We start from the raw sequence: 25934 nt of genomic DNA, 5'->3' as shown, positions 1-25934 counted from the left end.
CACATAAAAACTCTGGGAAAGTGTTTCTTGTCTCCCAAACATCATTTCAATAAGATATGGTTGCAAAAGGAGTGAAGTGGCCTTAATTATGCTAATGACATGTATACACGTCTTTTCTAATCAAACCATGGGGGGCCTTGGATTTGTATACACGTCTTTAGGTCCTTTTTAATGGTATCAAACGGGATCACTAATGAATTATTATAATTTTTTTGGCCTTTCCTTCTTCAGCGATCCTAGACCTGTTTCGCGCATGCACACTGCCGTTCATTTCCTTGTTTACGGCCCGACTAAAGTGTCTCTTTACTCTAAATCTACGGTGCTCTCCATGGTTTTAACCAAAACGCAGATGTTCTGTACTCATTTCTGACTTCAGCAAGCATCTCGTTTGGAATATAAACACTTCTAGAGAGAGTTTTGATGTGACCAGCGCGAGGCAATAATGGAAGATTATGCATCCCGGTTTTGGGGAGTAATGGAAGGCAGGGCTTTTCAGAGTAAAATCTGCCGTTATTATGAAAGATTCCCCGGCAAAATAAGTGTTAAGTGTCACTTACAGGCGGAGCCAGGGACCGAACCGGGAACCTTCCGATCCCCAAGCTGTCGCTCTACCTCCAGACAAGTTGTGAGACACTGCCATCTCAATTCTTCAAGGCTCCCTCTACCCTCAAGTCTCCCTTTCTCACATTCCATTCATTTAACACTCCCTATCTGTCTCTGTCTCTCGCTCACAGACACACACCATTTGACATTCACTCCCCCTCTCTGTCTCCACAGCCATCTCTCTATACCCTCTCTCCTTGTCTCTCTCTGTCTCTCCATCCCTCTGTCCCTCTATGTTGTGCTGCCTGCCATGTCAGTGGTCTCCGGGGAGGGGAGTCCTCCTTAGACGTCTGATCTGATATGTGTTCACCTGGGTCATTGTTCAGCTGCTGGTTTAAGCAGCAAATCACAGATCAATAAGACTCTGGGTGACTGTTTAAGCAGCAGATCACAGATCAATAAGACTCTGGGTGATGAAGAGATAATGAGGATTGGACAGTATATATATGCTTTTTAATGAATAGATAGTGTGTGTGTGTGTGTGTGTGTGGGGTAGGTTAAAATGTAGATTTCTAGCTTTTTACCCCTTTCTCGCCCCAATTTAGTCAATGAATTCCTCCTCACACACCAACTGTGTGTGTTGTATGCACACTGCTGCTGTATCCTGAGACACCACCGGGAGGACGTAGAGCCCCCATCCTACTCCCCCCACCCAACATTCACTGCTGGCAGGTGCCGCCCCAGCAAATAGACATATGTTAGCTATCTCTAAGGCATAGTTTAAAATGTCTTAACTATTAGCAAACATTTAACAAGTCACTAATAACTCATTAACTGTGTGTGAATGATCTATAAACTAGTTATAATGGATAGTTATTCTAAAGTGTCACCGCTGTGTCTTCTACATAGAGCGACATAGTCCTGTTTTGGGAGTTCCATCTGGGGCCACCAACAGTGAGAAATGACAGGCTCTTAATGCTGTAATATGAGACAACAAATGCCATATGTTTATGTTGAATAAAATACGTCTGCCTAAGGCTCATGCGCCTCTAGGACATTTCAGTCTGGATTTACCAGCATGAGAACTTGTCTTTTTTAAGTTAGACGAGAGAGTTGGGACTGTTTCACTGAGTGTGAATGAGAGACTGCTTTAGTGTCTTGGTAAGCAGCCAGTGGCTTTGGCCCCATCTTATCATTCAGTGTCTTATCATTATATAAACCTTAAGCTTCACAATAACATTTTCGGTGTTAACATACATTGTTATTTTGCCTATGAAGTAATTTGAGAGCAAATTACTGTAAATGATTTTCACTTTACAGTAATTTCACTTTACAGAAGCTAATAATTCATATGCTGTGTCATTTGTATGGAGAAGGCAATTTAGCAAAAGTGCATATAAAAGGAGGATACGCCATTTTGTTAGAACCAGAGTAGAGGGGAAATATGCACTTTAATCCAATATTTAAATTAATGGTACACTCAATGCAACTGTATCGTTATAAATGTTGCATTGCATGCAAGTGCTCTCTTTGTATTCTTTAGATGTTCATGCTTTCAAAACTTACAATAGAGCTAATTTCCAGATACTGGACCAGTGTCTTCCTCAAGGCTCATGGCGGTTGCTGGGATAAAACCTGTGACCTTCTGTTATGGTAGGACAGTGTGTAAATCTACCTGCTAGGATGGTTCACAAGCTCCCCTAGTTTTCAGGATTTCATCTCTCTTGATGACCTCATCAACTAGTATCTCGGACATTATGAATACGAATGCTATCATTTAATTACTTTTGTCTGTGTGGTGTCACTGTGTAGTTATTTTTGAATAGGTGTGCTAGACATCTTGTCTCGTGACCTGTTACCTAGGCAACCAAAACCTAGCTGCCATGCTTTCTTGTCAACACTGATAATGTCAAAGCTAGTTATAGATATAATTGTGGTCATACACGGAGAAGGCCTTGACTTGTGTCCTGTGTGTTGTCCGGAATATTCTCCATTGCGAATGTAAGTCTGTCTTCTACAGTTCAATTCTCAATAATAATCACTCTCACTGCCTGGTTTTTAGACTTATCCTGACTACAGATTTAAGGCTCTTGCAATAGCATCCTCTTAAAAAGATTCTTACGTGGATGTTTCACATGGAGGAGAAAAGGGAAATGCTATTACAGCTGGAGACACCAAGGCTCCAGTGCGTTTTCCCGTCATGGTGGCGACAGCTCGGTCAAAGTCAACCAGTTATGAATTGCGACTTGAATTGAAGCATCGGAGCTGAGAGTCACAGTGATGAGAGCTTACAGGAAATCAGCGGAAAACGGCCAGGGAATGAAGTTGAATTCAGAGGAGCTGTCTCTGGTGTCTGCACGCGTGCACACACACACACACACACACACACACACACTTTCTCCATCTCTCATTTTCAATTTCCCTGCATCTCTCCTTCCCAGTTCTTTCTCAGTAACTCTCTCTCACTCTCCTCTCTTACGTATTGCCATCTCCTCCACTTTTCGCCTGTCGCTCTCTTGTCTTTCCCAATTTCCCCATTCGTCTTCATTTTTCCTCCTTCCTTACCTCTCCACGACACACGCTGGAGTGTGATTGTGAGAGCCATCCTGTTAGAGCCTGGGGAGAGAGAGAGAGGGGAAGAGGGGGATAATGTCATGTTCTCATCACACCACCTCCTCTCTGTCGCCTCTAACCCGGAGGCCAGAGCAGAGCATGCGAGGCCAAGATGGATGGAAACAAGTCCCAGACTTATTTATTTTCTCCCCCTGTCATCCTTGACAGTTTCCCTTCACATGCATGTGTGAGTGGTGGTTTTAGCCTTGGTCAAGAGACAGGAAGACAGAAAGGGCAAGAGAGAGGCCAGTTTCTACAAATATCTCACTTCAAGAATTGGAATGGGGAAAAAAAGAGAAAGATATGCCAAGGAGCCTGATAGAAGTATCTTGACTTGAACAGGAATTACACTAAATTAAATTACATGTTTAAATGACGTCCTGATATAATGAAATGAAATGTGTGTGTGTGTGTGTGTGTGTGTGTGTGTGTGTGTGTGTGTGTGTGTGTGTGTGTGTGTGTGTGTGTGTGTGTGTGTGTGTGTGTGTGTGTGTGTGTGTGTGTGTGTGTGTGTGTGTGTGTGTGTGTGTGTGTGTGTGTGTGTGTGTGTGTGTGTGTCGGCGGCGGCGGCGTACTCCCACAAGCCCATCTGTCATACAGTCTACCACCCACCTTAAATTGTATATCAGTGCTATATTTTTGATGTAGTAGTGACACTCATGGGCAGTTTAATTTTTGGTTCCGTTTATGGGTTCCAGTACAGCCGTGCAGCACTGAAAACGTTCTTTCTTTTACTTTATTAAAAAACAAACACTGCTTTGAAAAACATTGGGACTACACTTGGTAACATGTTATGTTAACAAATATTTTAAGCATACATTTTTGTGAGCCATTGTCCTATCCAATCATCCAAAAATAAAAATAAAATAAATTGCCCTCAATGAATAAATAATAACTAGTGCAGACAGGGTACTGACCTGGAGATGTATTGTATGTATTGTGCCGGTGAGCCTCAGACTTGAGACTTGACGCCTACGGTAGCTTAGAGTCCGTGCCACATTAAACTGGAATTGATTGATTAGTTTATTGAACATAAATGTAAAAACAGCAACAGAGTACAGTCAAACTCTCAGTTCAAAAGCGATAGCACCAAAAATAGTCTTTAGGCCCTATGCAATAAATTCAACAACAATAAATCTAAATAATTTCAGGAAAACATAAAAACGATGTACAGAGTGGAGGGGAAAGGAAGGAAGGGGGGGGGGGGGTGATCACCTGTTTAAGGGGGAAGATTGGTCAACGCGACCAGTGATCGGTTCAGCTGTCGGACCAAAAACATTCATGAATATTCATCATCCCAGATGAGGAAATAATATTGAGAGGGCATCGATGGGCTCTAACTACATCCTGATACATCATGGACACACTGGACTGCCATGATTTTAAAAAGTGCTGCAAACAGATGTTCTCTCTGTTTGATTTCACTGACATGGCCCCTTGTTTGTCTGCTATTGTCTGTCTATAGTTGCTTCCTGTCGCTGCTACTGGTGGCTGCAGTGGTCTGGAAGATCAAACAGAGCTGCTGGGCATCAAGGCGACGAGAGGTAAGCTCAGCTAATATTTGGATCTTTGTTGGTTTTCTGCTTTATATGTAAAGTGTCTTGAGACAACTTGTTGTGATTTGACACTTAAATACATTTGAATTGAATTGAATATTGCACACTTTACACATTGGCTGCTGTTGATGTATATAAAAACGTTTTTTAATAGCCATCTGTTGCCTGCGATTGACGTATATACAGTATACATTTTTACATTGCTTTATATGGATCTGAAACGGCACTGCTGAAACCGAACTTTTAGCCCTAAGCCAGTTGCTAGGCAACGCCTTGCGCACCCCCACACGCACGTAACCTGTTCTCGTATGCGTTGACCACTGTTATAATTAGGATCTTCTCTGGCTCTTATCTCAAAGTACGTCGCTGTCCGTTTGCTGATCAGACATCCGAGGTTCGGATCTGATTTCAGATTTTTTATTGCATCGCGCCGAAATATAAACGTTTCTCGAGACAGATAGCTAGCGTGAGTTAATGCTAACATTAACCTTTTCTTACAATGATGTGGTGCCCAAGACGTCTGTGGACGTCTGTGGACGTTTATTTTGTTGTTTTTTATGAAAAACAAAATGTCAAAAAAATGAATGTAAAAAGTGGGCACCCTGTTTTCTTTTTAAAGTGTTGTGTGGGCACACAATGTGTTAAGCATTGGCATATTCATGTTGCAGTAAGTTATCCACAGATACCAAGAAATGCATCGAGAAAGTTGGGGAAACTATATTTCTGTGAAAAAGAATTGCCTCTATATTTTTGCCATTGAAATCTTCCTTGAAGTCACTGTTTATTTTGTTTAAATGGCCAGAAAATGTGTGTGTTGTATGAGTGGTGGGCAGACTGAGTTGACATGGGTGGCTTGTGTGGCTAGATGATGGACTTAATGAGTCTATGAAAGGCAGACTGGCTGGATAACTGGCTGGCTGCTTGGCAGAGGAACCGAGAGAGACTGACTGTGACTGCAGAATAATGCCAAGCCAGCTGACACCCTGTAGAAACTTTACTGAACAGTAGTAGCAGTTTGAGAGCTCATTACATTTTCACTTCAGCACCGAAGAAGAATTACAAAATGGATTTTCACAGTGCATTCCCAGAAAGGGGTTGAGTAGGTGCTTGAAAGGCATTAATCTGTGTGTAAACGCACATTTGTGTTTGTGTATATATATTATTGCGAACGCAATGAGCACTAACTATAGAAGCTGGTCTAAAATGTCTGTCTGTGTGTCTGTGTGAAAACACACGCACGCACACATACACTAAAAAAAACTTAACTTGAAAAAATGTAACTTAAAAAATATCTTAAAAAAACACTTAAAGTACATAATTTATTTTAATTGTTGTTATTGCAATTTATGAGCTTCCCGCGTTCGCGCGTCTTACTTGTATAAATTATGTACGTATGTGTACGTGCTCTCCCATGTGAAGCACAGCTAATGTTTCTACTGGCTTTTGATTGGCACTTTCACACTCCCATGTGCCGGCTGAGTAATGGTGTATTACCTAAGTATAAACGCTTAGGTTTGGTTCATAATACCGTAGTTAAAGTTAAAAAAAAAATCTAACCGAATGACCAAAATGTGAATGAGGAAAAAGACTTTTACAGTAAGTGCAGGTTAGATTTAATATAGAAAGTGCATCGCCATATGTGCCTCCTATTTGCAAGGCGTTGGTACATTGCACCTTTTCTGTTTATCTTTGTATGAGAGACAACAAATATTTTTAAAATAGATTTTAAAAAAGGCAACGTTGGCAAGGTTTACATTGACAAACGTAACAAAAAATACAGTTGGGCTTGCTTATTCGCCAGAAGTAATAACATTCACTCATGTGATTTTACGTAGTACTGTAAGTAAAATGAATGAACTATTGATGACCCAAAATGACAATAAATCACTTAAAGCTGCAGAAGCAAACTTTGGAGAATCCCTAAAGTGCTCTTGGTCTGAGACAGTCAAGATCCAGACCATTACAGACTGTACAAATAGCGCTGTTTTGAAATATAAGTCAATAGGCTTTATGTTCTCTTCCTTTTAATTGTGTTCTCTTCCTTTCACAAACGGTGACATCAGAGCATTGAGAATGTAAGATGTTAGTGTGTGGTAGTTGGTGGGATAGAACAGTATACAGAGATTGACAAAACTCTGATGCTGGCCTTCAAAGCAACCAAAGGTATGGCAGGCACCCCCATATCTTCAAAGTCTGATCGTAACCTACAACCAGCCTCGCATGCTCAGATCTTACAGGCGTATGCAAAGTCTAAACTTTACTGAATAGATTTTATACTGTTCTACAGATGCTAAGTTCTTAGCTTCCTTATGATTCTTGATGACAAGAATTGTTTATGGATTTGATATATTACCATGTGTTCTTGCTTACTGTAAATCGCTCTGGATTAAGAGTGCCTGCTAAATGCCTAAATTGTAAATTGACTGCTTATCTTCCAAATAGGTTAGGAAATATAGCGGTCATAATTGACTGCATTTTTATCTCAAAAGGGGTATTGTCTTTTGTAATGTTGCACAACGAGGCATAAACAGTCACCCCTTTTAATTTTAAAAGCATGACAACAATGACAGGCATATGCAAAGCCATGCTTAATTATCACCAATGATCCCACCTGGGTACTTCGTGTGGAGAGTTAGAAACAGCATCTGAGACAGCCATTTTTCCACTGTGGTCATAAAGAAGAAAGGGGCCCAAGCGATCGTTCCAAATCATAATGTTATCCGTATTAAGCATTTCCCTAGTCCGCCAGGAGCTGACTGGACCAAAAGACCTGCCAGAATAAGCACACAGCTACACAAATACAAGGCAGCCGTTGTCACGAAGGGGAAGCTTCGGGTGGTGTTTGTTTTGGTTCATATATTCAAGTTATTTTTTTGTATTATAGTTTTGCCTTTTCAGTATGTTTTTTTATTTGATCATTTTTAAGTAATTTGCATTTACATTCCGGGTATTTAAAATGAAATGACAATAGAATAAGCATTAGCTTCTATTGCTCCAGCATTATACAGTAAATGACCTATTATATGTTGGGAAATGTTCATTGTGTTCAATCAATAATCCATGTGTGTTCATTGGAAGTAAACGGAACAGAATCGGATTCCTGCTCTTTCACCAACTATTACTATTACTAATGTAACTTTTGCTCTCATACACAGATGTGACACAGGCTTTTTTTTAAAGAAGCAAGCAGTGTATAAATAACCTTTTTTGTGCAGATTTTGTTAGCGTTTTGGTTTTTACTGAGAATAAGGTTACAAATACGTTTAGGGTTAGGCATAGTTTTACTGGGGTTAAGTTTAGGAATAGGTTTAGGTTTAGGCATAGTTTTACTGAGGTCAAGGTTAGTAATTTAACCGTTTAAGCATAATTTACTTAGGTGACTTTAGGAATACCAGGCCACGCAGTTCCGCCAGCTGTACGCCCGAGGCGAGTTGGTAAAGGGGCGAGTTGTTTGGTATTCAACTCCATAGTAGTAGTTTTGTTGTTTCAAGTTTTATTTCTGCTGAAAGGTCATGTATCACTTCTTGCTTCTTTTCTAAGCTTTAACATTTCAAAGGTTGAGCCATTAAGAACATTTTTCTCCAGCATTGGTTTTCTCTATGTGTGCAGCTTTGTCTCCGCCTGGGGAGAGTATATTATATCAATGTATTGATATGTGGCCTTGGCTCAATTAAATAACCTCAGCCTCACTCACAGGAGACTAACAGAACAACAGATAAAATAATCCAGATTGATTTTTGTTGTTTCAGAGGCAGTGATTATAGAAGTAAAACTGTGTAAAAGTTAGCTTTTTTTTCTTTTTTTTCTATTTGGTTTTATATCATATTCTCCATCAGGTTGGACAGTAGTTGAAGAGATTAATTAAAACATTTCATGTTTGAGTCCCCCTAATTGTCAACATATTCCTTAATAATAATAATACAATCATAATAGTAAATTAATCTACTTGGCACCTTTCTTGAACGAACTCCGTGCTCTGTTAATATATATATATTATATTATTATTATTATTACGTATTATGTACTTTATTTTTTATTTTATTTTTTGCTTTCGCCTTTATTTATTTATTTTTATTGAGGGACAGGCAGTAGGCTGACAGGAAATGGGGAGAGAGATGCAGGGTGACATGCAGTAAAGGCCGTCTGGATCGGGAGTCGAACCCGCGGCACACTGCCAGACTGGATTACCGGGCCAAGGTGCCTGGACCGCTGAGCCACGGCCCAGGCTTATATATATAATTTTTATCCCACAATTTTGCAACCCATTTTTTTCACCCAGTGTCCTGGGCGCTACACTTCAGCTGCCAACCTGGGGGGGGGGGCAGTGGACTGACCCTCACCCTAATTACATTACTATTAACAGTAATGTCATATTAAAAATTATAAGAGTAAATGTGTATTCAAGTATTTAAATGGACTACATGAGGGGATGCTACATGACAAAATGTATTACTTGTAACTGCTATTATAATGCAGAAAGTTGCAGTTCAGCATGCCATTAAGTCTCATGAAGTCATTCCTACACTGAAATGTAGAAAACATGAATTAATGAACCTAATTATAAGTCCCAATTTATATGAAAGGCCTATCTGCCTCAGGCAATTTGAGAGCGAAAGAGAGAGGTCAGTCATTTGAATATTTGTATGCTGGATTAGGCCAAAAGTTATTGTGCAAATCTGCAGACATACTTTACTGTAACTAGTACCTACAATAGCCTATTGATCATCCCCCACATCTTTCTGTGACATCTCCCTTGCAATGTTCTGGAGTCTCCCTGCACAATAAAGTCCTTATCGGACCTGTAGGATAGAAGAAGGTGATCTGGATCAATAGCTGGGCCAGCAATCACTTCAGGGTGTCGGGTCGGAACACCATTATTGATGCTCAGGTGAGTTTGTGTTTGTGAAGCGAGGTAATGCAGTCCAGCATTAGACTGTTGCTATAGCTGAAGGACAGCAGTGTGTTTGGTTTTATTCCAGTTGTACAATCTTTGGAGTTATGAACACTTCTGGATTTGTGTGCGGAGGCACACCCCACAGTTTGAAACCCCTTAAACTGAGACCATAAAGGCTATTTCACCATAATTATTTTTTACAGAGTGGCTTCGCAAGAGGGCTAACTGTCTGTGACAGGGCCACACACACACACACACATGCACACAGCGAAATGTGGACTGTCCGATAATTTCAGTAGTAGCAGTCTAGCAGACCACTAATCGTTTTCTTTGCCGTGTATTAACTACATCGTTAAGAGCGCCTGTCCATCCCAAGAGGCTAGGGATTGTTCTGTTTTTCTTCACTTGTGGTCCCCTCCAGGCTTTCCATATTCAGGCTGCAATTGTCCCTATTACTCTGCTTTTGCATCATCCAGTCAACGACACATTTGCATCTGCTTATGCCCATGTTCTTATCCGCTACCATTCGCGGTACAGTAGATGGCAGTGGTGGTGATGGCATAAGTCTCTCTTTTTTGTGGCTAGCTTCTGGAATTTGGGTAGTGTGGGTCTGGACAGTTCTGAGGAGAATCCGTATATCTCACTGTCACTGTGAAAACAAAATTTGTTCAAGTCTGAGGCTATGTTTCCTTGAGCCAGATATGTGTGTGTCTGTATAATTGTGCCTTTATGCATATACTTAAGAACTTATGCTTGTGTGTGTGCGTGCGTGTGTGATTGCATGCTGTCTAGAGTCTTAATCAAAGGCTTTCTTTGAGGCCTGATGGATGGCTCCTTTGAAGGAACAGGAACCAGCAGATGGCCGAAGGCAGACCAGCACCAGAGCAGCCATTTTCTGAGTCGTAGAAATACCCTGGGCTTTTAGTCTGAATGAATCTCTACCACAGAAATGACAGGCCTAATGTCAAACAGGGCTAATTATTCCCACCAGGGACATTTGGAGGAAAGCAGGACTTATTCTCTGCAACCCTGTCAGTGGGGGATAAAAACTATGGCTTCTGAAATGATCCCAAATTAATTCGTCATTATCTCCTCATTAAATCCTCCAGTTTTGTGAAATTATCATTGAGGATTTTACTGTGTATGCTTTGTCCATAAAACTCTCGTAGCACTAGCAAAATCTCAGTCTCTTTCATCAACACAACTGAGGCCATCGGTGACCACTGACCAGTCCTCTAGGGTTCTATAAACTAAAGAGCAACTTAATATTACAATACCGTGATTCTTATTACTATAAAAATCCACGTGTGTGTGTGCGTGTTATGGATGAGCAAAGGACCCATAGCTCAACACAAATCAAAATCCATACCTGGTAGATATTGACAGAAGCTGCCTAGTATAATGTGTGTGTGTTCATGTAACAATATCCTTGATGCCTGCCTAGGCAGACTGGCAGTTCCCCACATGCATGCCATATATTCTTTACTCGGGTTGTCTGAGGCGGATCACCACTGGAAGGAAACGGGACAATGGCTGCCTAAACGTTGTGGGTGTGGTGCTCTCCCCTCGACATGTTTATCACCCCATTAAACTTCTCCCCGCCTCCGGGGGTCTCCTCCCTTATCATCCATAATAAATATGAATAAGAGCTGAGGTGTCACATCTACATGAGGTGACACCTCCCAACACTCCTGGAAGTACCAGTCATTATGTCATAAAACAAGTGGGGGGGGGGGGGGCTGCTCAATGACCTGGGGATGTACAGTTATATACTGAACAGAGAGACACACACACGTTTAGCCCAAGGTCTAGTATACACTGTATATAATAGCAGTTCCGCGTTATCAGCTTGCCTGGTGTTGCCGGATTATTGCGTTGACGACGTGTCAACATGTTTTTCAGGTCAGTACCCAGCATTGGCCAGGTTATTACGTGGGTGAATTCTCTCTCTCTCTCTCTCTCGCTCTCGCGCTCTCGCTCTCGCTCTCTCTCTGTGATCAAATTCTTGTCTGACATCACCCACCACAGAAACATGTCCAGTCCGTATATATGGGCATATTTGCCGATTTGCGCCGCCGCCCTTAGGCATGACCAGTCCACCATGGTCATGTCTGTGGCTGTTCGCTTGCCACAGACAGACCCTGCTGCCACAACTTAATATTGCGGATTATATCTCTGTTATATAGCAGAGGGTTTGGGGCTTTTTAATGATAGAGCTCTCTCCATTTCCTTTCCTCTTCCATGATTTGACATAGTTGCTGTCCACGAACTGTACATGCTTGTGTGATTCTGTCTGGGACTGTTGGAAGAAGGTTTCAAAGACCACAGAAACCAGAGCAAAGATCTGAATCATGACAGGCTTGAGGGAGGCTGATGGGTTCTCTGTTAAGACATTTGGTTATGCTTTCCTTTCCCTGCATCTTGTGTCATTACTTTTAGTACAAATCTCCTCTAATACATAGTGGACTTGGGGCCATTTTAGATGCTGAAAGTAAACACAGTTCTACTAAATTAGGGACTACAGGTGGAAACTAGCATTCTTGCTAAATCTATTTACACAACATTGTTTGTGTGGTGTGAATTACAGTATGGCAGTAATGGAATTTGTCTTGGTGACACTGGAGAGGAAACATTCAAAAGCATAGGAAACGTTAAAACGCATAGGAAATGTTTTTATTTAAAGTGTGATTATATGCACTTCGATTATTGGATTAGTGCCACCAATGTATTTTGTCTGGGGTACCTTTTTTTCATTATGCTGCTGTCATACAGTATATACTGTACCTTTGTACCTACTGTATATACAGTAAGAATTCTTTGCATTTATTATCAGCCTCTAACAAATTGTGTTAAGGAGTGAAGTCAACTCTAGTGATAATATTCTTGTGCATTTATGAGTTTTGCATAAAACTCATATACTTTAAAGTGAAATGTGCAAATGTCACCAAAGCCTTTTTGTCAGGGCAGCTTTACTTTTGTCCTCTCACCGAGTAGGAGTAATGAGTCGGGGCTTGGAGTGGAGTCGTTTTTTCAAATGGCTCCCCGAATCCGTCCTTGTGACCTTGTGTCCTTCTCGGCCAGCGAGAAGTGCTGACCCGCACTTTTCAGCATCCAAATATGTCACTGGGGCTGCTCGTATCATCCTGGCCTGTCTGTACCTATCACCTCTCTCCTCCCCGCTAGTGGGGAGAAAATCAAGTGACCTTTGACCTGTGACATCACTCGCCACAACGACAATCATTCTCGTCAGTCCTCCTGTAGCTACTGTGCTGCTCCGTGGAACCCACGCAAATGCATTCCACGCAAGTACACACACACACACACACACACACACACACACACGCACACACGCACACAATCAGGCTTCCGCTCTCATGCACTCAGTTTTACTTTTATTGTATTACACAGAATAACGTTGTTCTACCAGCTTCAGAATATGCCAGTTTTTTGCGTCCAATCCCGATTTTGAGAAGTCCTTGACCCCCGATTGACAGATTAAAAAGAAATCAAATTAATTAAATCAGTTGAGCTGGTCAAGTCATCGTGATGTCATCGTGATGTCTATGGAGCCGAATCCATGCCAATATTATCTGTGTGTTCGTAAAAGAAAATGCGTAAAAAATAAATCTGTAAAAGAAAAATGCGTAAAAAAACAATCCGTAAAAAGAATGCGTAAAAAAACAATCTGTAAAAGAAAAATGTGTAATAAAACAATCTGTAAAAAGAAAATGCGTAATATATACGCATAGTGTTTTTTTGTGTTTGGACTTACGAACAGAAAAAATGCCAACCTCAGTTACAGATGGTTTTTTTGGTTCCCCAGTGAAATCACTGCCAAAAATCACATGACGGCTGAGAACCAATCACGTGAGGCCTTTTCCTCTACCCAATCAAAAAGCTCCATAAGTCTGCCTGGCAACTGAGGTTGCCATGTTTGTCTGGGGCTACGTTATAAGTATAAGTTTATGAGTTACAAGTTTAGCTATATATCCATATCTTGTCTTAAAACAACCACTCAATGGCCAATTGACTAATTCATTATTTTAGTAGCCTATATTAAATAGGGGGGTCTGAACCTTGAGACCCCCAAAGACGCCTCCAGGGGGGTGACACGATTCCAACGAGCCCACCCCCGTCCAAAACGGTTGAGAAATGACAGAGTTACCATTTTGGGGTCCCTGGGGGGTCCCGGGTGGTCCCTGAAACTTGAGACCCCAAAGACGCCCACAGGGGGGCGACAAGATTCCAACGAGCCCACCCCCGTCCAAAACAGTTGAGAAATGACAGAGTTAACATTTGGGGGTCCCTGGGGGTCCCTGAACCTTGAGACCCCCAAAGACGCCCCCAGGGGGGCGACAAGATTCCAACGAGCCCACCCCTGTCCAAAACAGTTGAGAAATGACAGAGTTACCATTTGGGGGTCCCTGGGGGGTCCCTGGGGGGTCCCCGGGGGGTCCCCGGGGGGTCCCCGAACCTTGAGACCCCCAAAGACGCCCCCAGGGGGGCGACACAATCACAACGAGCCCACCCCCGTCAAAAACGGTTGAGAAATGACAGAGTTACCATTTGGGGGTCCCTGGGTGGTCCCGGGGGGTCCCCGAACCTCCAAAACCCTAAGAACCAACAACCCCAAAGACGCCCCCAGGGGGGCGACACGATTCCAACGAGCCCTTTTCTTTTTACAGATTGTTTTATTACACATTTTCCTTTTCAGATTGTTTTTTTACGCATTTTTCTTTTACACATTGTTTTTTTACGCATTTTTATTTTACAGATTGTTTTTTTACGCATTTTCTTTTTACGGATTGTTTTTTTACGCATTTTTCTTTTACAGATTGTTTTTTTATGCATTTTTCTTTTACAGATTGTTTTTTTACGCATTTTTATTTTTCAGATTTATTTTTTACGCATTTTCTTTTACGAACACACAGATAATATTGGCATGGATTCGGCTCCATAGATGTCAGCGGTATCCCTTTTATACCCATATATGGAGTTCTTTGTCAGGCATGCTCAATTATGGAGTCTATGCAGATGTCAGAATGATGTCAGAAGTCGGTGGGACGAACGCGTATTTAGGCATGCCCAAATATGGAGTCTGGCCTGGGCAGAGGCCTTGTGATGTCAGCTGTGGCCCGGGCAGAGGCCTTTTGTGGTGGTTCTGGAAAACCGTGGCCCCGACCAACTCGACACCGAGCACTGCACTCCCTGTGGGGGTGTGGAACGCCTATGTCGAATTTGAAGTAGGTGGGGCGAACGGTTCTCGAGTTACGTGGAGTACAGACGTACACACACACAGAGACTTGGTGCAACTACAGTTAGATAGCAACTCTTTTGCAATTACCATCATTCAATAGTCTTGGGTGTATCCTGTTACCTTTTTCCTATGTGGTTATCTGACTTACTAAATAAGAGAAAAGTTATTGATCACTGATGGATCTGGCTGTCTGCGATCTTCTCTTGCCTATTGTTACCTTCAGTTCTTATTTCCTGATCTAGCACTCTTATCTAATGTGATCGTTCTATACAGTCACTAGAATATTCTATTACTCATGTCTGGTCTTGTTACTAGTGCTACTGTTTTATCCGTATATTATTTATTAGTTGGCACTTTCTCATACTGTACATGATCATCATAGTGACATAGGGATATTGACTTGGCATTATTGATCTGAGAGACTCTTTAGCTTCTGTGATCTAGGAATTGACCCAGGGGTGGGGCTTCCCACCCTGTGAGTATGACGTTATAGCAAAATGGCCACCGTATGAAATAATAGTAAATATACTGTAATCTTGCCGTACTGTTGCACTAATTGAAATTCACTCCCATCGGATAGTACCACCATATGCCTCACACTGTAAATGTAGAAGTCTGTTATAAAATGGAAAGCAATAAGGGCCTTTCTCTGCCCCACCCTTCTCCCATTGTTTATATTGTTTATTTACAGTAGTTTAAATTCAAGACACCTGTCTTGCGTTTGTCTTGTGTGTGTTTAATGGCCGCTCCAATGCATTTCCAATGGAAGCCCATGTGGTTAGACCAAACATTTAGTTTGGGGGCGGGGGGCATATATTGACCCCGCCCGCTCACCTCCGCCCCACCCCCTCCTGGTGCTGCGGCCATCTTGGAAACTAAACACAATATAAACAATGAGAGAAGGGTGGGGCAGAGAAAGGCCCTTATTATATGAAGGACAAACACCAGCCCCAGTAATGTACTGTTTGTGACAATGCATACTGGGAAGCACTGGAGGTGTCTTCTAGCCTGGACCTCAAGTCTCAGAAAGAGTTTGTCCCTGCCCTGTCAGAGCCCAGGACAAAGACACACACACACACACACACGTATGCCTTCTGCCTTCTTGCACGTTCCCCATTGCTGCTAAGGATACCATACCTGACTTAATGTGTATCATACTTGCCATTACACAAAATTAAATATGAAATATGTATTATGATATCTATTCTATTAGTTTTCTTTTATTTATATGTATTAGTTAAGTAATGCCAGTGTTGTTTGTATTATCTTGTTATTGTGTGGTTGTGTTAGCAGTTTAAAAATGTCACTGCTTTTCATGAGTCGGTGACAAATACACCCCTTTTGATTCTTGTAGTGCACACCTGATAATGGAAGCCGTTCTCCATGACAGTAAGTGTGCCCTTCAGACTGGTGTTACTGTTGCGAGTGACTCACTTGTCTGACATATTATGCAGTGGGACATGCAGTGATAATGCACATACTGTTTTTTTGCAGTGTTTGAAATTCACATTTAGTTTGGTCTCAGCTTGGCCGAAGCTGTTGTTTACCCATCATTGTGATATTGATAACAGTTGATGCGTTTGCCTGCTGACTGGAATGGAGAACTTATGTGAATTATAATGGCTTCTCATAGATTCAAAGCAGTTTTTTTGATTTACAGTGCAATTACAACAACGGACGTTCTCTCTCTTCACAAACGTGTGTGTGTGTGTGTGTGTGTGTGTGTGTGTGTGTGTGTGTGTGCTCAAGACAGATTCAAACCTACTGCTTTCAAGTTTTTCGGCCGTTGCACTAAATAACCTCACTTGGAAGCTTCATCCTCCTGTCTCTCTACACAGCTTCACAAAATTAAAGATTTTGTAAATGAGGCATCAATCCTCTGCCTAAGGGCAGAATTGAGATGTCGGCTCTCTTTCACAATGTGAAGGCTAATTATTTACCAGTCATGCTGTATAACAGCCTTTCTTCAAACGTAAGAGTTGTTTGTATTCTCATTATGTGCTGTCCAACCCCTCCATCGCTCAACCCCCTCGCCTGCTGCCCATCAGTGGCTCTGCCCTCTCCAGATGGAAGGTGAGGGAGAGCCCGCTCTCACCTCATTTTACCTTCCACGGAGCATGATGGCTGGCGAAAATTGCAGACTCTTCCTCTCTTTACCTGGGCTTCTCTTGTTGGTCGTCCCTCCCTCCCCGCTGGAGACGTGAGATGGATGGGTCAAGGTGACCCTGACTGGCCTGTCTGCCTGTGTCTGGCCGACTCACTCTGTTCTGCAACGTCTGCTCTCATCCTGCTACCATTCTTCACACTTCTCTCATCCATCCGGCAGCGACACCGCTGTTTTCACGTCACCATTTCTGTTTCTCTCTCCCTCCTCCTCTTCAGCTGCCTTCCGTGCGGGGAACAAAATTAACTTTTTGCATGACCAGCTTAGGTAATACAATCTGTAGATTTTACCAGTGTATATAAAAAAATCAAACCAGTGTGAACTGAGCGGTGCAACTATACGTACTGTACTGTATTACTCATACTACTCGTACTATACTACTTGTACTGTACTAGTCATACTGTACTGTGCTACTCATACAGTAATGTACTACATGTACAGTACGATTCATACTGTACTGGGGGGGGGGGGGGTTTGCAACTGAATGACTGGAAAATGGAAATGAAGAGTTTACGTATAGTACACATAGTACATGCATACACCTTCCCTAGTGACCATATCTGGTTTCAGTATTCAAGTATTCAGTATCAACATCAAGAATGTTTGATATTTGCGCCTGAGGTGCTGTCACTGCTGTGTGTGCTGTATAAAATAACATGATAAAATAATCGGGCCCGATTATCCTGCAGTGTGTGGTGGTTTCAGATTGAAAAAAATCGGCTAGTGTAAGGCCACCTTAAGTCACCAAAATCTAAAAGATAATGGCATGGCATGGAATAACTCCCCTTGTGTCAGAGTGTATTTTCATCTCATTAAATCAGTTAGTCAAGCCAACTTAACTAATAAATCAAATGTCATAGCTCAGTTTCCAAGCTTGGTATAGAGCAAGAGCAAAAACTAAAATCACCTGCATTATTATTCTGAAGTGATGTCCTCAAACCTGTTATTTTGGACCGAAGGCTACTGCTGACTTTAGCCAGCTGACTTCTGGCCAACTTCGTTCCCTCATATCTCAGGTCACAGTTGGCCTTCATCACGGCCCCTTCTCTAGGCATTTTATTATTTCAAAAATATAAATGTAAAAATATGTCTCTTCTCTCAACGTTTTTCATGTTCATGTATACCAACGACCGGGTATGTTTAGCCATCCACAGTATATTTTAGCCTATGAATTGCAAAGCAATGACAAATTTGGTTCTGCACTTCTCAAGCACAGTCTTACCCAAGGGAACTATATACATCTGCAATAGTTTTTCCAGACTTCTGGAACGATGCAGACTGCAGACAGAGTGCCTTTTCAAGTGGCAAATGTCATGTCGAACAGGTACCCACAGAGTTTCATCAGAGAGCCTTCCCTAGTAGAGCTGACACATTTCTTTCTTTGCTACTGCATGCTGATGGACCCCACGCCCTGGGTGTCAAGCCATTGAATCTGAAATATATACAAAACAAACAATTATAATGAAGCTGAAGGGTTAGACTATGGAAGGACACTTTTTTTTATCATAAGCATACTGTATATGATATTGTTTCTATATTGTTCAATTCAAAATAAGCAAAAAAAGTGAGTGGTGCTGTACTGTGCAAGCTCTCCTCCTGTGTGTGTGTGTGTGTGTGTGTGTGTGGCTCTCATCTGCTCTCAAATGGATCCTATTACACTACAGTATATCTCATTCACGTAGGTCTAATCCACAGCCAACACTTTCTTCTCATCTAAACCATATTAAAGAATAACAAGACTAACCGTCTAAAAGCCTGTTCGCTCTTCATTGAGGCCATGCGACTCCTTACGCCCTACTGAGTAAAAGTGTTTTGAGCGGGTCGACATCGGCATCCTTAGAGCCTCATGCGCTCGCTATAGCAGGGCTAAAAACAGAAACACGAGGCTATTGCCTCATGGAAGTTCCCCATTCTTTGGTAGTAGTGTGACGCCCTTGTGGACCGTGCTTATACTGACTTAACAATGCAAATTAAAACAGGGCGACGTGGAAGGAAAAGCAGCAACAACAAAAAACATACACCTTTTCCACATTGCAGGAAGCAGCTTAAAGCTTGTGGGTCCCTGTAGATTAGCTGGAAAGATGCTTATGGATTCTCTGAGAGCTGCCCTCCATCTCTCTCTCTCTACCCCCTCTCCCCTCGTCTCCCTCCGGAGGTCAGCATTGCACTGCTCTACTGCACAGAACAAAAGAGGCCTACTTCTGAGGTGATCAATCGTGAAGTGAGAGGTAAGGATAGGGAGTTAAAATGAAGGAAGGCGGGATGGGAGAGAGGGGAGAGGGCAGCCGTTGAAGGTCAGCGATACTGAAAAGCCAAAAGCTTTAACGGAGGGGAAGGCGCACGCTTACTTGACTTTACAGGAAGATCTTGTTAATGGTTATTCTCTGTGTAGACGAGTCAAAGTTAACAAGGCTCCACTCGAACCCGACAGGATGTGGGTTCATCAAAATGTGATGAAACGGGGCACTGGAGCAGCAGCCACACCGGCCCTGAACAGTGTCTCCTATACCTGTGCTGAGATGAGTTCAGCCATGCCTGAAGGCATCCAAGATCACTGCAAATATTGACTGTGGCTGGATAAGATTTGGAGAGAAAATACAAACACATGTGTGTGTGGGCAGATAGCTATAGTGCGGTATGCATATTATGTGTGGATTTGTACAGGGGTGAGTGTGGACACAGTTTGTGAAAAGAAAACTGATGCATATTCTGCATGCATATACATGATACATACATATAATATATATGTATTTGAAGTATATATATATATATTATATATATATATACTTCAAATTACTTTTGTATATACTATACAGTACATGAGAGATGTGTGTAGTCTAGGTGCATATGTCTACAGTGTTCAAATGCATGAAGTCTACAATTACATTTACTTTATACTAAAACTTTTCTCCACGTGTGTGTGTGTGTGTGTGTGTCGCTCTGTCTCGCTCTCCCAGACTTCCTGAGACAGTTCAACAGTCCCTTTCTTAATCAGTAGTCCACAGATATTGGCGTGAATAATTGGCACAGATCAGCGCCAGGGTCTCATTACCCAGAATGCAATGGGCACCTTATCGGCCCTACCCCACCGCACACTCTGGGTGACTTCCCTCTTCCTGGGTCCCCGATCCCCTGGTATATCATCTGACTCAAGCCTAACCTCTCCCCAGCCCTCGGCACTGACAGTCCCTTATCACGCCCCTAGCATCTCTTCATTCTGTTTCATCCCATCACTCGCTTTCTTGGGTTCTTGTCTCTTTCTGTGCGTTTCACACGTCTTTCATCTCCCCATTACTCACCCAAAGCTCTGTCCTACTGCCACCACTCTCTCTTGTTTCATGTCATCACTTAATTCATTTCATGATTCCTTCCACTTCTGTTGTCCATTTTTCGTTCATTTTCCATCCCCACTCAATCTCATCCCTCACAAATCCCCACCTCCTGTCCATTCTTTCTGACTCTGTCTTCTTCTGTTCCTCCATTAAATTATAGCCAGCACTGTCATTCCTCTACATTTTCTTCGTCTCTTGGCACTGACAAACCCCACATTTAGAGAGGCAGGAAGTGGTTCTTTGGTCTAGTGTGTTGCAGAGAGAGAGAGAGAGAGAGAGAGACGGGTTAAGGGATATATAGAAATGGGTCAGCTAAGAGAAGAAGATGAGAGGATGATAAAAGAGGGGGAGACAGATGAGAGTTGGATAATAAAGGAGAGAGGGAGCTCTCATGTCAGTTCTCTACCACCAAAAACCTCACTCTTAAAGATAGGGAGAGAGAGCAGCCCAAATTAAGTTTGCAGCTGTCCTCTCTGCAGCCCTCTCTTCTGCTGTTTCCATCAAACATTCCTCTATACTTTGTCTGCTTTGTATCTCACTTTCAAATCTCTCTTCCTCTCATCCAACACTTTGTCTTAGTCTCTCTATCTCTCTCTCTTGCCTTGGTGATCTTGAGGGGATGGCTGAGCGCTCTCCCATGGACAGAGTTCTGAAGCACACATGATAGTAGATGAAGTGCATGATGGGCGTAATGTGCATGTGTACTGTATGCGCGTGGCCCTTTTCCCCCAGGGGTGAAGTCTTTGAATGCCTCCCACTGGTGTTTCTCCTTATTTCTCCTTCCCGAGTATCTCCTTCCCCTCTTCCCTGAGCTTCTGTCACTCTTCCACCCCCCACCCCCCTCCGGCTCCATCCCTCTCCCTCCCATGCACACATTGCTGACGCACTCAATCTCTTTGGCACACTGCTGCTCACTTTGTGAATGCTCAAACCAAATTCCCTAAGGGGGGGGGGGGTGCATGTGTGTGTGCGCGCGTGCGCTATTGCACCATATCTGTCTGTTCGTGAAGTACGCACTATTGCACCATATCTGTCTGTTCGTGAAGTACGCACTATTGCACCATATCTGTATGTTTGTGAAGTACGCGCTAATGCACCATATCTGTATGTCCGCCAAGTAAACATTTCACCAAGTGTCTGTATGTGCCCACATGTTTTGTGTGTTCATTAAAGTGTGCACGTACGTGTGTCTGTTGTGTGCAAATGCGGCATGTTTTTTTCCCCTTCCATGCAGTGTTTGTAGGGGGTGCAGGTATGTGTGTGCAGATGTTTGCTTGTGTAGGTCCCAATGGACATGCGGCATAATTAGGTGTATTTTTGTCATCTGTGCAGACACTAAGCATGCACTCGATTACGTGCATGCGCCGCACATGCATGGGAGCAAAATGAGTGTATGCCTGCAAATATGTTAATTTACATGCAAACCAAGTGCAGTACTGCATGTGCACAGCTGTACACTTGCGTGTCCACATGCCTCATAAGTAGGTGTATACATATACACAATTAATGAAGCTTGGGAAAGCGAGTTCAGCCAAAGTCATTTGCTCTTGTCCACATACACTCACACTACCCCTGCAGAAAGACTGTGCTGTTACTCTTGGCTGCTGGTTATCTTCACAGCAGACAATGTTTGCTGTGCAGCTGCACTCACTGAAGAGCTCAGTGCAATAATTGGGTTTGGTGCAAATCATATATTGCGTGGGATTGCTTCAAGGGCTTCTGTTTCGAACTTAATTCATTCCTGAGTTGTGTCGGGTGACATTAGGCCTTAACCACTTGAACCCACCATCCATATTTTTTGGGAAGAAATGCTGACGAGTTCTGAACTTGTACGTGGGCTATTTTCGGCAAAAAGATTGAGTGTTGTAGAAGGGGGGAAAAGTAGTAAAGCAAGTATAGAGGGAGACGCAGGGGTTCATTGTTCAAAATCTAAGACGGAGAGAAGAATGAACAAGAATCGCACTCCCTTCTCTCAACCGCTACTTTTGTAGTGCCCTTGAGCGAGCTCTTGACCCCCAATTTGCTCAACAGGCTCAGTAGCAGGAAACTGTGGTTGTACTGTCATGTGTATAGCTCCCACTTGTGTGTCTTTACTTTATTACTGTGGGGTGTACCGCGTTGCTGCAACACAGTTTGTGTTCAGCAAACCTGCTAGATAAGATATCAAAGTGAATGAAGCTGTCCATTTTAAATCAGACTGGAGTAGGAGGAAACTCCTACTCCAGAAATCCAGAAATCTCCCCTGGACTCAACTGAAAGTTAAAACTGTGATGGTAGGCTTTCTGTTTAAAGCATACTGGGTCATGGAGATAGGCAGCCAATACTGTATAGCAGGGAGCCGTCCATCCTAGCAGATTCTCTCTGAATGAATCCAAACCGAAAATATCCTACTTGTTTTCTTGGACAAAAGACCAACATATGTGGAGAGAGAGAGAGAGAGAGGTAAACGGTGCACGCACCGCGGTCTATAGAGTTTGTTTACTCCACCGAGCACGCCCCACTGCCCCCTCTGGAGCGTGTCCAGTAGATTAATCCACGTGCCCAGTTCTGATCAAGGAATGCCGCTTATGAGAAAGGATGGAGTCTGCAGGCAGATATTGGCAGCTGCTTCTGAATGTTTGAAATGTGTCTGATGCTGCTGCCGAAGTCAGTCCGTTGTATCATTATGGAAGCAGTTCACTGCCAGAACCCGTCAGAAAATGTTCAAGGATGCCTAGTTTCTGGAGAAGTTGAACACGTGGATTGAAGGGCAATTGAAATGTAATAGTATATGAAATACCTGCAAACAGCTGTCACATAGTGCTTTAAAAAATGTGGAGAAAGGCATACACTACTAAATATATCCAATAAAGTCATAGTAGGATGAAATGATAAAGATTAGCCAAACGATAGTGCAGAGGGAATATAAACCCATGGCCTTCATTTGGTACCCTTTTCCAACTGTACATTAAAGGTGGTTGCACAGTGCACACTAGACGCGTTTTTCGTAAAACCGATGGAGAAACCGGAAAACGCGCTCGGTTTGGTGGGACCTTAAGGCAAATTTCTAATCGGCCAATTACATGGCAGCAACTCTATATATGTAGGCATGCACGCGTGGTTAACACAATCTGCTGCAGTTCAAATCGATCATCACAATGAGGGAGAAAGCTTTTTTAGGCATTTCTCGTGGGAATTCCCCATTTGTACAGTATTCACTTTTTCCTTTATATGACATCATGCAGGTATTAATGAGCTGTGATTTGATTTATACATTTCTCAGGGGACATACATGCGTACAAATCCTGTACTAGCGAAAAATAAATATTTACTAGTTATTTTACTGTGAGCTCATTGTTTTAAAGAAAGCGTCTTCTTTCGAATGGTTGGTGAATGAGGCCCATTGAGAGCTTAACCCTTAAGGTCCTTAAACACCTGAAGCATGACAAATAAACTGTCTTCTTAGAAATGTTTCTACAAATATTTCACCTCAAATGTAGTGATGCCTCATACAGGTTGATTTTCAAAAATGTATGAATACATACTGTACATCATGTATGCTTTATCTGTCAAAATAGTCAACCAGCAGGAATATAGGCTTGGATTGAATTATAGTATTGAAATAGCAAGTCCAGAGAAGTGATTAAGTCAGGAAATCAGCCACAAAGTCAGCTCTGCTTGTCCCACAAAATCACAAAAGTCATGCATTTTAACGAGTACATTTTAAGTGAAAACGTAAACAGGCAGTTAAACAATTACAGTATGTTGCTCTGTTCTCCCCTAGATCTCATTATACCGTTTGGCGGGCTATATAAAGAAACACATCCCACAACACACACTTGCTCCAGGTGCTTTCACGTGGTTGGGTGTGTGCGCATGAGAGTCCCCAAACACTGCCAAGTGCCCACACACACACACACACACACACACACACACACACACACACACACACCTCACACACACACACACACACACACATATATACACACACACGTTCACACATACAGAAACAGAGCCAAAAGCACAGAATCAATACCAGCAAGACAAACTGGATTACCCATTTATGCAATACAGCCTAGAACTTGGGATGTTAGTGATTCCTTACCAGGCTCTTTGTCTGGGTTTAAAAGTAGCTATTCACAGGGGAGAATGAGGGCTCAGCTCATTCCCACAGGCAGCTGTTGTCAAAGCGCAGGCGGGCGGGGTGGTTGGGGTCTAAGGCAGCACAAACATTTCCCAGACACACACAACAAATTTAATGAGTTGGCTCACACCTCAAAGGGAATCTGGGACAGTTTTGGGGGTTTCTATCTCACTCTCACTCAGAGAGAGAGATCGAGATTCATGTGCGTCTCATAGAAACGGAGTTACATCCGTAAAAGCGTCGCATCCTGAGATAGTGCTCTAAAACGTCAATAACCATGATAAACAATAGAGTAATGACTAATTGTCAGGCCTAGGCGCGATGGGTATGAGACCCCGACAACCCCTCTGCAATGTGACCTCTCCAACCTGCCCCTTCCCCCACCATAATTATGTATACAGACAATACAGTTTCTACCTTTTTCCTCTTTCGAGTCAAATCGCTGTAGAGGTGCTTCCTTTTTGTACCCACCCACCCACCCGTCTGCTCCTCAATCCCAAGACTCACCCTAATGAGAGACTAATGGATTGTGTTGAACTACAACGGAAATGTTTCACAATGTGCACACACCTTTTGTTCTGTGAATCCTACAGTGTGAACTGTCTCTTTGAAGTTAACCATCTATTAGATACACAGTTTTAGAAAAACAAAAATTAGGTTTTATTACTTGTGCGTGTGTGCGGGTGTGTGAGAGAGAGATTTGTTGAGAAGTGTTGGTGAGGTTTTCCCAGAGTCTTGACAGTTGATAGCGTTTGTTCCCTTATTTATGTTCAGCCCGCCGATAAACATCAAACATGCTCATCCTCGCTGTCCTCCTCTCCCCTGCTGTCTTTTACTCTCCATCCAAGTTCTCCCTCAAACTCCTCTGACTCTCCCCCTGCCTCTTTCATTCATGTCACTTCGTGTCATTCATCCCGTTCTTTCCTCCCTCCTTTCCTTCATCCTCCAGTCTTTTAGTCAGCTTTTTTTCTTTGGCTTCATCCCGCCCACCTTTGCTTTCTCCTCCCGCTGTCACGTCTTCCTGCTCCTGTTTGTCATTGCTCCCATCTTCTGATCTTCATCCTCCTCTCTCCTACTGCACTCCTCTTCCTCCCCTCCCCTCTCAGCCTTTGTTCGCTTTTGCTTGTCATTCTCCTCTCCTCGTGTTAACGTTCTTCCTGTCCTTCAGCGTGTCATCTGCTTTTTCTTCACTCTCTCCTCTCCTTTTAGTCCAGTGGTTCCCAAACCTTTTCATGACAAGGACCCCCAAATTGCTACTAATTTGCCCGCGGACCCACATTTGAAAATGTATGCCAGGGACCCCCATAAGAGAAGTTTTTACGGTTCTAGCAGTGATTCTCAACCCGTTTAATTTCAAGGACCCAAGTTTCTATCTCTGAGATCCAAATTGAGAGTGTACAAATGGAACCAAATGGACCCGTTAGGGTCCTGGGTCCATTTGGTTCCATTTGT

General features: G+C 42.7%; 1 protein-coding gene across 2 annotated transcripts in view; it reads left to right on the top strand.

The window, feature by feature from the left end:
- Positions 1-25934, top strand: part of atrn (attractin) — a 158010-nt gene that overhangs the window by 107660 nt on the left and 24416 nt on the right. For both annotated transcript variants that reach the window (XM_083792563.1, XM_083792562.1), the window contains exon 26: positions 4622-4700. In XM_083792563.1, the coding sequence (XP_083648689.1) occupies positions 4622-4700 (79 nt within the window). The remainder of the gene's footprint in view (positions 1-4621; positions 4701-25934) is intronic.

The sequence above is a fragment of the Protomyctophum parallelum genome (assembly GCF_964188405.1).
Source record: "Protomyctophum parallelum genome assembly, chromosome: 20".
Classification (NCBI taxonomy): domain Eukaryota; kingdom Metazoa; phylum Chordata; class Actinopteri; order Myctophiformes; family Myctophidae; genus Protomyctophum; species Protomyctophum parallelum.
The sequence above is the reverse complement of the archived record's forward strand: the minus strand, read 5'-3'. Positions and strand labels throughout refer to the sequence as shown.